Source organism: Scophthalmus maximus, chromosome 11 (genome assembly GCF_022379125.1).
Source record: "Scophthalmus maximus strain ysfricsl-2021 chromosome 11, ASM2237912v1, whole genome shotgun sequence".
Lineage (NCBI taxonomy): Eukaryota > Metazoa > Chordata > Actinopteri > Pleuronectiformes > Scophthalmidae > Scophthalmus > Scophthalmus maximus.
In genome coordinates, this window is record NC_061525.1 from 8,267,902 (window position 1) to 8,280,669 (window position 12,768).

General features: G+C 45.3%; 1 protein-coding gene across 3 annotated transcripts in view; it reads right to left on the reverse strand.

Annotated features, from left to right (window-relative positions):
* The window catches only part of tiam1b (TIAM Rac1 associated GEF 1b), a 42,581-nt gene that overhangs the window by 10,553 nt on the left and 19,260 nt on the right, over nucleotides 1-12,768 (reverse strand). For all 3 annotated transcript variants that reach the window (XM_035621662.2, XM_035621659.2, XM_035621661.2), the window contains exons 2-15: nucleotides 9,851-9,938; nucleotides 8,823-9,744; nucleotides 7,397-7,853; nucleotides 6,881-7,053; nucleotides 6,457-6,681; nucleotides 4,993-5,178; nucleotides 3,503-3,649; nucleotides 3,338-3,412; nucleotides 2,629-2,799; nucleotides 2,290-2,394; nucleotides 1,785-1,866; nucleotides 1,438-1,524; nucleotides 674-886; nucleotides 150-247 (exon numbers count right to left, since the gene is read on the reverse strand). In XM_035621662.2, coding sequence (XP_035477555.2) covers nucleotides 150-247; nucleotides 674-886; nucleotides 1,438-1,524; nucleotides 1,785-1,866; nucleotides 2,290-2,394; nucleotides 2,629-2,799; nucleotides 3,338-3,412; nucleotides 3,503-3,649; nucleotides 4,993-5,178; nucleotides 6,457-6,681; nucleotides 6,881-7,053; nucleotides 7,397-7,853; nucleotides 8,823-9,734 — 2,931 coding nt within the window. In that variant the 5' untranslated portion in view covers nucleotides 9,735-9,744; nucleotides 9,851-9,938. The remainder of the gene's footprint in view (nucleotides 1-149; nucleotides 248-673; nucleotides 887-1,437; nucleotides 1,525-1,784; nucleotides 1,867-2,289; nucleotides 2,395-2,628; nucleotides 2,800-3,337; nucleotides 3,413-3,502; nucleotides 3,650-4,992; nucleotides 5,179-6,456; nucleotides 6,682-6,880; nucleotides 7,054-7,396; nucleotides 7,854-8,822; nucleotides 9,745-9,850; nucleotides 9,939-12,768) is intronic.

Consider the following 12,768-nt stretch of genomic DNA (forward strand, 5'->3'; position numbering starts at 1 on the left):
ACAGCGCTCTTCATAATAACAGATTCGAGGGGGATGCCGTGAAGGACAGAAAACAAGCAGAGGAGCCGGCGCATCGTATGAAAGATGTGCCGTCGGGTGTTTTCTGTAGTGATATTAAGTCATACGCCACAAACGAACGCTGCTCTTACCTTACTGCACGCAAAGTCACTGAGGATCTCGGAGTCGTCGTCCAGGCTGTCTCCGGAGCTCTCCAGAAACAGACCCACCCCATCATCCAGGATCTCCTCTGCAACAAACCACAGCCATATATGAGCAAAGTGGAAACACTGCATAAGATTTCTTTTTTCTTGAAATGAAGAACAAGCACATAACGTTTACTGCCCTTGCCTTGTCATGGTTATTCAAATTTAGATTCATTGTGTTTGTATAAATGAAATGTATAGATGTCTCTAATGACACTGGGAAGAAGTTGTTTTCTTCTCATTTTAAGAATAATCTGATCTTTAGATCCATCTAAAAGTGGGTCTGGTTCATTTGCTATCCTTTGGTATATAGTGATTACAACCCAGCTGGGTTGGCTGGACAGGTTTTCTGGGAATTTTGGAAACTCTACAAGTCAGATCTGTGCATCTGCCAAGTTTCCCAGTGCAGCTTTTAATGGGCGAGAGAAACCAAATATTAAAGATGGACTGCGTATGCCTGTCAGGTTCACCTTGACTCTGCGAGAAGATGTCGGTGTAGAGATCTTCCTCTTCGTCTGAGCGGCGTGGCGGCACATAGCACAGCTGGCGGCGGTCCACAGAACGCAGAGTGTTGACCGTCAAAGCCAGCGATGCTTGTGAGAATGCTGCCTTCATGTCGGAGAAGTTGAGACTGTGAGAGGCTTTTCCGTTCAGCTTCAGTATTTCGTCCCCTGCATATAGACCTGCAGAGCGGGAACACGATCAGCTTGGAATTTTATTTACTGCCCGTCATGCCTCCACACACTAGACCATTTATCCCCCTAACGTGAGATAGTAAACATCTGTCTCATTTTCAGCATTGATTAACTCACCCTTGAAATCCTAATTAGGCTGAGATATTATTGTAAGAAACCAAAACAAACAGATCAGCTTTGGAGACCATGAGTTGCAGATCCTTTATATTTTATTTGCCTCAGATTCACAGGCATGACCCACTTGACCAATGCACAGCATCGCTGCATGTTCTCTGTGTGCACCATAACAAACGAACAGCAGGCAGCGCGGTTATGATTATAGTAATCAAGCCCGTTGAGAACTGCTGTGTTCTCTTAAACATGCGCTAATGCATTTTTAAAGGGAAACTGTAAATATGCATGTTGACCTTGTGAGAAAAATGCACTGGTTTTATACCATTTGTAAAGAATGGCTAATGCACCACAGATTGTTTTCTTTTTAGTCATCAGTGCAGAGACTATGAAGAGAGTTAATTTGATGAAAATGAAGGGTAATAAACCTTTGGCGAAGGCTAATCCACCCGCCTTCACGTCAGTGATGTAGAGCTGCTGCACTCCGTCCTCCTCCACCACTGAAATGGAGAAACCTGGAGGAGGAAAGGGAGGAGAGGGAGGAGGCGAGAAGAATATAGAGAGATGAAGAAGAGGGACTCTTATATAAAACACTGAGGGATTTGTTCAGTAAAAATGGGAATAGTCTGAGAAAAAAAAACAGGTTGTGTGTAGGTCAAAGTAAAGCTATTATTACGCTCAGGACAACAACACCACATTATTGCATTTTAGCTGAAAACAAAAATCACAATCCATCGGGGAAAAAACGCCACGGGATCATTTAAATGGTTCCTACCGTAACCAATCATGCAGGACTCATCTCTGTCAAACTGGATCACTTTTGTAATCTTGGAGCAGAGCTCGATTTCCTTGTAAAGCTGTGAAGAACAAAGACGAGTTATATAAATCGTGAAACAACAGCCTAGTTTATTCACATTCTGGTGGGCGGGTTATTGACAGCACGGGAAGAGAGTGTTAATTTTCTGTATTTCTAGACGAAGCAGCTTGCGCAGAGTCTTTATGCAGGAACAATCCATGACATGTCATGATGACATGATGTAAATACAAGTCACTAATATTAGAAATTCTATATAATGGCTCTTCTTGTATAGATTTATCTTTTGATAGATTTATATCGTCCTGGACAAAACATGAAACCAAGAGGATAAAACTACAAAACCTATTAATAATTTGGAACATGGGATGTGTTGGTCGGCCTGCAGTATTCTGCAAACTGTCTTCTAGCATTTCTTTGACTAACAAAGTAGGAGGAACACGAACACAAGCAGGTAGTTACATACCAAGTCGCATACATCCTCCTCTGGTTTAGGAATGTAGAACTGCACTTTGTTTTCGATTAGGAATTTGAGTCTCAGGTAATGCTTGGTGGGATCGAGCTGATGAGCCTGTGGGGTGAGGGTAAAGGAGACAGAGAGAGGATTTGTATCCAGAATTATAGCATTGAGTATTTCTCACTCTGTAAAACTGGTATTTGTCAAGTTAGGTGATGTGTTGACAGAGCAGACACATTCTGCATGCGTCTAAGCTGCATATATACTAATGCCTTTGTCATGCAGACATTACTGGAGTGAAAGGTGAAGTGTAGGTTCAAGGCGGGTCATTTGAATGGAAGCCGTTACCTTGCAGATGGTTTCCAAAACGCACAGCGCAGATTCCCCTGGTTGGATGATGGTTAGTACTGGCTGGTCATTTGGCAGACACACCCAGGAGGGGGTCAGGTGGTCGGGGACCCAGATGTCGCTCTCCGTGCTGGGCCGTGGAAGGCTTTTCACAGTTCCCGCCTCGCTTTTCTTCAAACAAACACATTCAAAGGCTCTTTCAGTTTGATGCTTTAGAATCTTTTTCCTTTACTATATACTGCAGTATAATTTGATTAAAATGCTAATTTCATTACTATGTTTTAATTTTTTTACTTTTTTTTCTATAAAAAAGTTAAAAGTTAAACAGCTTTGTATGTGTCAGTACACATACAAAGCTGTTTCAATACATTTTTCAAAGACTTTAGCACATGACTGTACATTTGGTTGAAAAGGAATGACAGAAAATTACATCTACAGCTGCTTAGGCAAATCTCTAATGTGCCAGAGTAGCTGTTGTGGCTGTAACCTCTAGGACTTTAGTAGAGAAAGTTCCCATTCATGCTTCATTTATAGCCCACTGTCAGACTTGGTTTATGTTTCTCTGTAGGATCAATGCCTATCAAAGGCTTGTCACTGCCAAAATGTGTGTTCTTCCAACAATGCGAGTGAAGTTAGTTTAATTTGAAATCTCTGCAATGCAGAAAATAGAGTATAAATTGGCCTTCATGCATGAAAAATTCCTCCTTACTGTATGTTCCTTAGCATGATCGTCATATATGCCATCTACAGTCTGTTTCGCAGGGTCTTCACCATCAGCAAAGACCTGCAGCCACAAAAAGAAAAGTCATGTGGTCAGAACTCAAGCAGAATTGTGGATGACAAATGCTTGAGGAAAGCATAAGACCTCACAGACCTGGTTGATAGTGGGATGGGCTTTTGTCTTTTTCTTTGAGGTAGTATCCAGACCCCAGAGGGAGGAGAACCTGCTCTTGCGTTTGCTGCAAGAACGGGACATGGCCTGTGTTCGCCGTCTCACTCCGGTCTCTGTGCGTGCTGCCACCTGCAAAAAAAAAACAACGACAACAGTTCAGTCAGTGCTGAAACACACCAAATGAGACGGACCGAGATCCATTTGGATCGAATTTCGCAATGCGTGGAAACGATTTAATGTATTAAGTATATCAACACCTTCAGAGCCCAAAGAAAAGAAAAAAACTAAAGTGAAACAAGAACAAGAAAGTGAAAAAAAAACAATTAGCTTAAATTACAGAATTATGGGGAAAATATTTATGAACTAAGTTTTCTGCAAGCAAAAACTGATCAAGAGGCACCAGGCTATTGCTGTAGAACGTATCCTTAACTGACCAAAATAGTAAAATAAAATGTGGAAAATAAGTCTCATGGGCGTTAATGTGAGCACACAGATATACACAGTTATAGAGTTACCATGTCTGCTTCACACATGAACACTGGGCTCATGCAGAATCTTACACAAACCTGGCATTTGTGAAATTGAAAAAAAAACCAAAACATGTAGGAGTGAGCATGCTGATAACTGCTCGCTTAAGCTTGGTACTCATTCTGTATTATTTTGTACCGTCAGCTTTTTTTCAGCCCTTTTTGGACCTTTTTGTGTCGATACAGGTATTCATGGAGGTGGAGATGAGTAAGATAGAGAGGAATGAAAGAGATGTTCAAGTGTCTCTTTTGTTAGATGTCCCACCCTACGAGCTCGCAGCTCAAACGCCCACATGCTCTGCAGCACCGTGTTGGTAGAGAGGGGGGAAAAAATACCTCATTGATCTGCAAACATCACTCTATAAATCAAATGGCTGTTATTCTGTGCTACTGTGGCTTTTAGCCGTGAAGTGCATAACCCCGGTGCAGCAGTGGGAGGCTCAAACTGAAGCAAAAGCTCCCAAACAGGCGCCCCGCTTCAGACTCGGGCTCTAAAATCACAGTCATTATGGAAAAAACTGGTTGGACACCACATATTTTAGTTTCTGGACTCAACAACCCTGCCTGGAGAATGCCCAGGTTTACTCAACTATGTACTTTGCTCTGCTTACAATCAAAGAGATCTCAATATAGAGGACAACATAATGTTGAGAGAGATCAACATTATACATCCTAGATCCCCCTGAAAGGTTATAGATTTAATCCAAGCAACTATTGCAACAGCTACAGTCTCTGATGCTGAAACAAACTATATTTGATCGAGACATTGTTTCCTCAAACATTCTCCAATTTCTGGTCAGATTTGTGTAAGCTCCATCTTAACGCATACAAAATGTGTATTTGTACAATGTAAATAAATTAAAAGAAAACCTAAGATGCTTTGTAAAGGAGTATCTAATAAAGGGCATTTAGTAAACATGAAGAAACAAAAGGGGTTATATTTACCAGTGCGTGGAAGGAAGAAACGGAGAAAATACCCAGTCGGCCCATTGCCAGCTTGGTGGGGCGAGAGGCGAAGGCTAGGAGGCGTTTGGGGTTTGGCAACTCTCCTCCCTGCAGGCTGGCCAGGTAGCACCTGAAGCGGAATAGATCCATGTGAAACTGCTCCAGGTTCTGCTCCCAGAGGAAGATCTGTAGAGTGAGAGGGACAAAAACGGTACACCCATTAATTGTTCACCAAGGCTCCTGTTTGTCAACTTCAGACCAAGATGGAGAGCCCCCGCTCCCCCATAGCTCTGTTACAAAGTTGTGCCAATCTGTGCTCTGTGTGCCTAATGGTTTGATGTGTACTCGGGCAATGGAACAGGACATTGCGATTATTCACTGGGGTGTCCCCTCCCAGTCACGGTCCTGCGCCGTTGTGTGGAAGAGGCGGCGGGCACCATGGCGGAGGGGCTCTGTGTCACTGCCAAGTAGCCCAGAGACCAGGAAGAAACAATACTGCACATTCCACTGGCAGATAGAGAGGCTGGGAGTGTTTCAGCTTTCCAAGGCGCAGGCCTATATCCATTCTGCTCTGCACAATGTGAAACCTAACACTGCCAAACAGAAGCAGGCAATATCTAACGGACCAAACAAAGGCCATTTGATCTCCCGAGTCCCTTCACTGTAAACAGACCTGTCAAGGACAATATGAGCTTTGCAATTAATTGCTAGAATGGCAGGCTGTCGAAAGGTGCCAACTGCACACCATGTAAAGGAACCAAAAAACAAACAGTACGCAGCGTGGTGGCCAATAGGTGCGAAGCATGAGCAGCCTCTAGCAGACGATACCCCTGTTGGGACTTAATACCCTCCTTACTGCCCCCACTTCTTTGTCCATCTCCTTTTTCTTGTATTAGAAAAAAAACGACTGAAAAATCTACCTATGTATTATCATGTTTGTAATTAAACCAATAATACATAAAAATAACATTTGTTATTGTCCCTTTATCCAGTTTTGAGTGATAATATCAGAAAGATAGTTTGTTTCGTAAATTGAACCCTAAGTTGATCCTGGAGTAGACCTCCCAATTTTTGAAGGTAAGCTGTTGTGTCAACAGTCACAAAAAGGAGGCTGGTGGCAAGAGCGTTTACCTGCTACTTTACCAAAATCAGAGACTGACTTAGCTTTTCCATTATTTTATTTTTTGAAATCAATCCTTTAGGGCTTCTTACGGTGCCTCAGTAGAGGCTCTAGTCTCCTGTTCGACTGGTCAATCGGTTGAGCGATATTTTCTCATTCGACCAAATTCTCATTGATCGGATGTTACATTCATTAGGTGTGTGAATATAATCCGAAAAGGCATATATTAAGATGTTTGCTCTAATAATTAGGTTACAATTATGACTACTCTCATACTAAATTGTGGGTCATTTAGAATAATCTGCAGTTCTTCTTCGAGGTATACGTTATAGAATAAAACCTACTTGATCCAGGATCGTCTTTCTCTTCTTGGTGTCGGTGACAGCCGACAGTTGCATGTCTCCCATCTTCTTCATCTTCTCGTCCATGTCGATCTTCTGCTCCAGCTTCTTGATCTCGGCGCGCAGCAGCCGCACCGTGTCCTCTCTGTGGTGCTGGCGGGCGACGGCGGTGGCACACGCTGAGTGGATGGCCGTGATCCAGTTCTCCAGCTCCGTCTGGCTGCAGGTCTGCGTGGGGACAGACAACGAAAAGGTCGGAGGTTAAACAGCGCGCCAGCTCCTTGACATTCCAAATAACCAAGCGCTTTGCTTTTCCTGCGTTGATTAACTGCTAATTATAATTCAGCGAATAGGGTCATGGGGATGTTTGCCCACAGGATCATTTTCACTTGCTCACAGGTCAGATGACATTTGCACGTGTTCTTACCTGGAACAGAAAGGCATCTCCCAGGGAGTTGCTGAGACAGAACACAAAGTCCTTTTTGGGATGCTCTGGCACAGCCTGGACAATACTGTTCTCTACCCAGACGGCGTGTTTGGGAATACTGCTGTTGTCGATCTCTGAGCCCCCATCGGTGTCATAGAAAAACAGAGTGCAACCTGGAAGATCGAAAGAAATGTGTGACTTGACGACACAGACGCTTGCTGGCCCTCGTCTCAGGGAAAGAACAACAATGATGGTATTCGCTTGAGCAATTCCATTCTGCTCTCCAGTGGCCAACATTAAGAAGTGCAGCATGGCTGACTGTCAGTGAGGCAGGCATCGTGATCATTGAAGTGCTGATTTGATTTCAAGCACAGTCAAGTGGCAAAAAATTTGATAATGAGGTTTGTATCGTGCTTGAACGAAGGTCGATCGAGCTCAGATAAAGCAGATAAGATTTTAAGAGCTACTGTATTTTATTATGGAATTAAGTGTGGACACATTGAGGGAGAAACAAACCTTTCAGGGAAACCCAGTAACTCTTCCACTTGCGCCTGGTGGCTGACTCCACTTTCTTGTTCTTCTTGTGTACGAGGAAGTTCTTGACCGCAAGCCTGCCAGCTTTCCGCACCATCCCCTGGGCAACGCTGAGCAAGGGGTCAGACTGGTAGGCGGAGCTCATTGTGCTCTGCTCATCGCTGAGGGCGGACCCTGCCTCCTCCAAGCTCTCCGTCTGGCAGGAGCTCATCTCGAGTTCCTGCCGAAAGTTCTCGTACACGCCCTGTACACACTCGCCGGCCCCGCCGCCGCTGCTGCTGCCGCTGTCGCTGCCGGCGAACATGCCTCGGCCGTGCGCCGAGCACACCGAGAAGGAGGCCGACATGGTCTTGTAACGTCTGGACTGGTGCTCCGGCTCCACCGTCACCCCGTCGATCCCGCTGTCCTCGTACTCGCTGCCCTCCCCGGCTGTGACATCCTGCGGCGTGGCAGAAGCACAAGACAGGTGAGACGGCATGGCAGCCACGTTTTCTTCATCCCCAAGAAAGTAGCCAGTTAGCAGAAAAAAACAAAAACACTTTTCCCTGACTGACAACTAAGCCGTCTTTGCAGATACAGGAAAGAGCCATTCTTGTAAAGCAAACATGTTGCATAGCCTGTGACTGTCGAGGCCTAACAAGAGTCTTAATCCTGAGGCCAATTCAATTACTCACAGCAAAGTGCCTAGTGCTGTGTGAGTGCAGCCTGCCCTCCCTGTGGCACCACAGGGTCTGCCCTCTCCTACCCCACATGGCCAAGGGCTCCTGGGAGACGAAGGGGGTTACACCGAGCTCGGTATCTCCATCTGGTCACATGACCCAATCATGCGCTCCAGAGCCCCATTCACCAGGGCTGACGGTGCCCCGCAGTGACAGGGCCACCACACACGTTTTACTGTTACACTCTTCCACAGGCCTCCCCTCATTATCATAACAAAAGACTGAGGCATTTCAAATGGGGAGTGACTTTAAGCTCTGCCCCCCCCCCCCCACCCACCCCATCATCCAAGTCTCCTCCGCCAAGAGAAACAACAGTTTCATCTAGAAACAAGGCACCGCTCCCTTGACACAAGATTTTTTTTTTAAACTTAATCTGTTTCAGCAGCTTATTATCTGTGAGGTGAAAGCAGCAGAGGAAATGCTCAGACACAGAGGGGGGGGACTACATTAAGATTCTGCACAGCTTTTCATACTCTGTCCAAGAAGCACAAAGGCGCCATGACATAGTTTCCACAGTTCAGGGCCCTGACATTTCACAAACATTAAGAGGATATCAAACGGATATTAATACACTGGTTGCATATTTGTGGATTTAGGAAATTAATCGTTTCATTTTCTATGAATTGAACCAATTTAATGGTGTAAAAAAAACAAAAAACAGCACAATTTGAAATTACTCTACGCCTTACCTGTATGGTCTGCGCCCTCCTGCCCTGCATAGTGGCACACATGGCGGCCTGGTGGCTGCTCAGGCCTTCGGACAGGCAGTGGGAGCGCCTGCAGGGAAGGGTGAATGCACCGTAACTGTTGCCATCCTCCTCCGAGGGGGAGAGCAACTTATCATCTTCGCCTTCCCTGATTGCCCTGTTGGCCTCGTGCCACTTGGAATAGCGGCCGTGGGGTTGCCTGCGGGCAGGGCTCTTCTGGCTGTACAGCTCGTCCAGGGAGTTCGCCCTGTCGGCGGATTCTGTGGGGCTGGACTGCAGGTGGCCTTCGCAGTCGGTAAAGTCTCTCTCGTTGGCTGCGTCGATGATTTCCTCCGTGCTCGTCAGCTGCTCCTGGCTGAGGTCGGACAGGGAGAACTCCAGGCTGTCATCTCGCCACATGTCCGCGGACTTCGACCTCTTCTTCTTGAATATGATGGTCTCCTTGGTACCGTCCCGGGTTTTCTGGAGGTACGTTACTTCGCCCGTGTACACATCTTGGTCCTGCACCTCCTCTGCAGTGGGCCCGGGTAGGGTTATGTGCATTGCATTCATGTGCACGGAGGGATTGGCCAGGTCATTGTGAAAGGACACAGGTCGCAGATTCATGGCCACGCGGTCCACCCAAATGGGGCTTCCAAAATCCGGGAGGACATTTGTCTCATTGAAGGGCTCCAGGCCATTGTCAGCCAGGGACTGTGGGATGCTGGGGGTGCTACTCGAGCGCGTGCTCGTCTCAGAGTTCCGGTGCTCTATTTTCCCCGATGAAGTATGTCGAGAGCGCCTGGACTGCTTGTTGGAGATGCGAAGTGACCGAGACATGTGCTTACGTGACAGATAGCTGCGCTCGTTGCCGTAGAGGCCATGGTCCCCAATCTGACTCTCGACATTTCCCATGATTCAGAGGCTGAACAGAAGAGGACACACTGCATAAATCATTTAAAAACCACTACAGGAACAAAATGCATTTTTTGGAACTTATATGTCAGACATCAAATGACAGAATTGCCTACCTGCAAGATGGTGAAGATTGTTCTGGCATTTTGTCACTGGATCTTCAGACAGTTTGGTCCTTGAGCTGCTGGTACAGTCCACAAAGCTCTGAAAACAGAGAAAAAAGAATATTATCGACATTGTGCCATGTGTGCTTTGAATTAAGTTTATTCTGATTTTAACACTGCCCCAAATTTAACAAAATCTTTAGTTTAAAATCTATATATACTTCCCCCTAGAGCCCTGCAAACATTCACAGAGTCTAATCCATGAGACAAAACTTTATCCAGACGGCCGGAATATAGGAGTAAGATATGAAGATCCTGTGATTGCATCAACGCATTTCTCAAACAGTTCCTTTGTACCTCGATATATCAATATCCATAAAAGCATAACCCATTCATCATGGTTTTAGTTTGACAGGAAATTACTTATCAGAACCACTGTGACCTACAAACAGAGAGAGAGTCCTCTGATGCACCGAGATTCATTCAACATCGTTCACTTCCAAAGATACTTGTTTACTTGCACTCAATTAATGATAACGCTTCAGTTGATGACGTGGGTTGATCAATGATATGACTCCCAAAAAAATTGGACGGAGTTGAGAGTTGTCAGAAAGATGGTGAATTCACCCTTTTATCTTATTTCAGCAGGATATCCCAAAAAGAGAGACACCGTTTTGGTCGAGCCAGCGAGATGAACACAGCCCCTCGGTTTGACAGAGGATCCACTCTGCCTCTTTCAACATGCACGGGGGTTATGTGAAGTGGAGGGGACGTAATGACGAGAAGAGCACTGTGGCAGCCTGAGTGAGCATGAGTTATTCAGGGCTGAAGTGAACCATCTATATAGTGTTGTTGTTGTTATTGTCTGGTCTCGGGCACTATCTCCTGAATTAGAGAGGACTGGGAGCAGGAAGCGGGGGGCTCAGAATTTCTCCCCATAATGCACATTTGGACTCCGTGTACCTGCCTTCAGGCTGGACAGCCTGCTCCGGAAAGGTCCTGTAACATGCCTGGGACCACCAACAGATGGGACAGAAGATTAACCAACCACGCTGTGGCTGCTGTTCCTCCTGACGTGCACTCCCCTCCTCTCAGGACAGACCCTTTTGGGGGGGCGGGGGGTGCAGTGTTGTTGCGTTTGAGGCTGACGCAGACACGTGGGAGCCCAGCCTACTGCTGCTGCTGCTGCCGCTGCTGCTGCATGCGCTCAGGCTTACTGTGAAGAGGGGCGTTGCGTAAACCGGGGCTGACCCCGTTTTTCATGTGGCTCCCTCTCTCCTGCTCATTTTGCTCACTCATCACCCCTCACCGCTGCTGCAATGCACAATGCTTAACGTTGATGGAAGTCCTTCTATTTTTCATACAACCCCTGCGGTTTACTGCCTGCTTCATTCAATCCTGTCCGCTAGAGGAAAAGAACAGAAAGGGGGAAAAGGAGGCTTGGAGCAGAACTATGAAATACCACTGCACTCATCACAGGAAACATTATTCACTTAGGGGCAATATACTCGTATGCTTTCAAAAGGCTTGCAGGGACGTTACACTGAGGGCTACTTGGAGGCTTGTTGGTACCCTTTCCCCACATAGCACAGTCTGTGAACGCCTAATGGATCGGCAGATGTCATCCCTTGAGAGAGACAGAAATTTCCAGTGTGCTTCAGCCCTGGTCATCTCTCTTCTAATCACACTGGGCCTCATAAAAATGTTAATCCGATAAAATAAAGCCCTACGAGCATCTTTTTTGACAGGTCTAACAGTCGGTATTTGTGGAAGAAGGTGAGCTCTGATATCTTGCTGTGCTGGATTTGCAAATGTTCTCAGCGGTCTCAATGTTAATATGATGTGAAATTAGCCAGAAACTAATTGGACTGTTTCAAGCAGAGATGATGGGCTTAAACGGCAGAGGTGGTTTCCTCGGTCAGAGCCGGTAAAGGCAGCCCGCTGTGCAGTGACCTTGGATTTTACAGTACAACCTCATTTTGTTCAGGCCTGAAATATCTAACCCAGCTGGTCATACAATATGATAAAATGAACATAGCTTGGTTTTACTAGAAAACAAAAGAAAAAGCTAGTTCGTGGTTCAACATGCCACTATCGAATTGGAATAATCACAAGGACAACAGATCTAAGGACGTATTCATAACTAGCACAGTGGGTGATCAGATCACAAGTGGACAGGTCCAAGGACGCCACCTCCTGCAAAAATGACCCAATATGGTCTTGCAGAAAAAGCCATTTTTAGTGTATATATTTTTGTGAACTTGTCTCTGATGAAGGTCAGATCACCATTTCTGATCAATCATTTATTTATGGTTTATTTGATACATATAGATACAATGTACATAGACAAAATGAAAGTCGGATGCTGCTCTGCATCACCCGTCTGTAGAAGACTCGTGATAACAAGAGGCAAACAGAGTTCTGCAAGTCTCAATAAAACACTTGATTATATACAATAAAAATACTCACAAATCTAAAGAAAACTTTAACATTGAGGCAGAAGGAATAGAAACGACAGGAAGATATAAAACACTCTGTAGTCATAACATATCTACAGAATAATGGACATGCGTACACGTTTGTTGCCGTGTAATCAAGTAAGACTTAGTAGCCTTCTTAAAAATGGTAAATACAATAAATTTCAAGCGATCGGGCAGTCGGAGCAAAATAGGTTTTCAGAAAGGATCTTTACAGGTGTCACTTAAATCTGTTCCACTGTTGGATCTGCTGCACCTCTGTAGTCTTTTCATTCAAACACTGTGTAAAGCAGGTCATTCCAAAGGGTTCACACACTTTTCCTGCTACTGTCCAAATTCTTTAAAGAAAAGAAAAAAACAACGGGACTATTGGGTTGTGCTGAGACACCAGAATGTCTGAATCCCAAGGTTAAAATGGCCTCAATTCTGCACGATGTGTTATTTAAAGCTGCA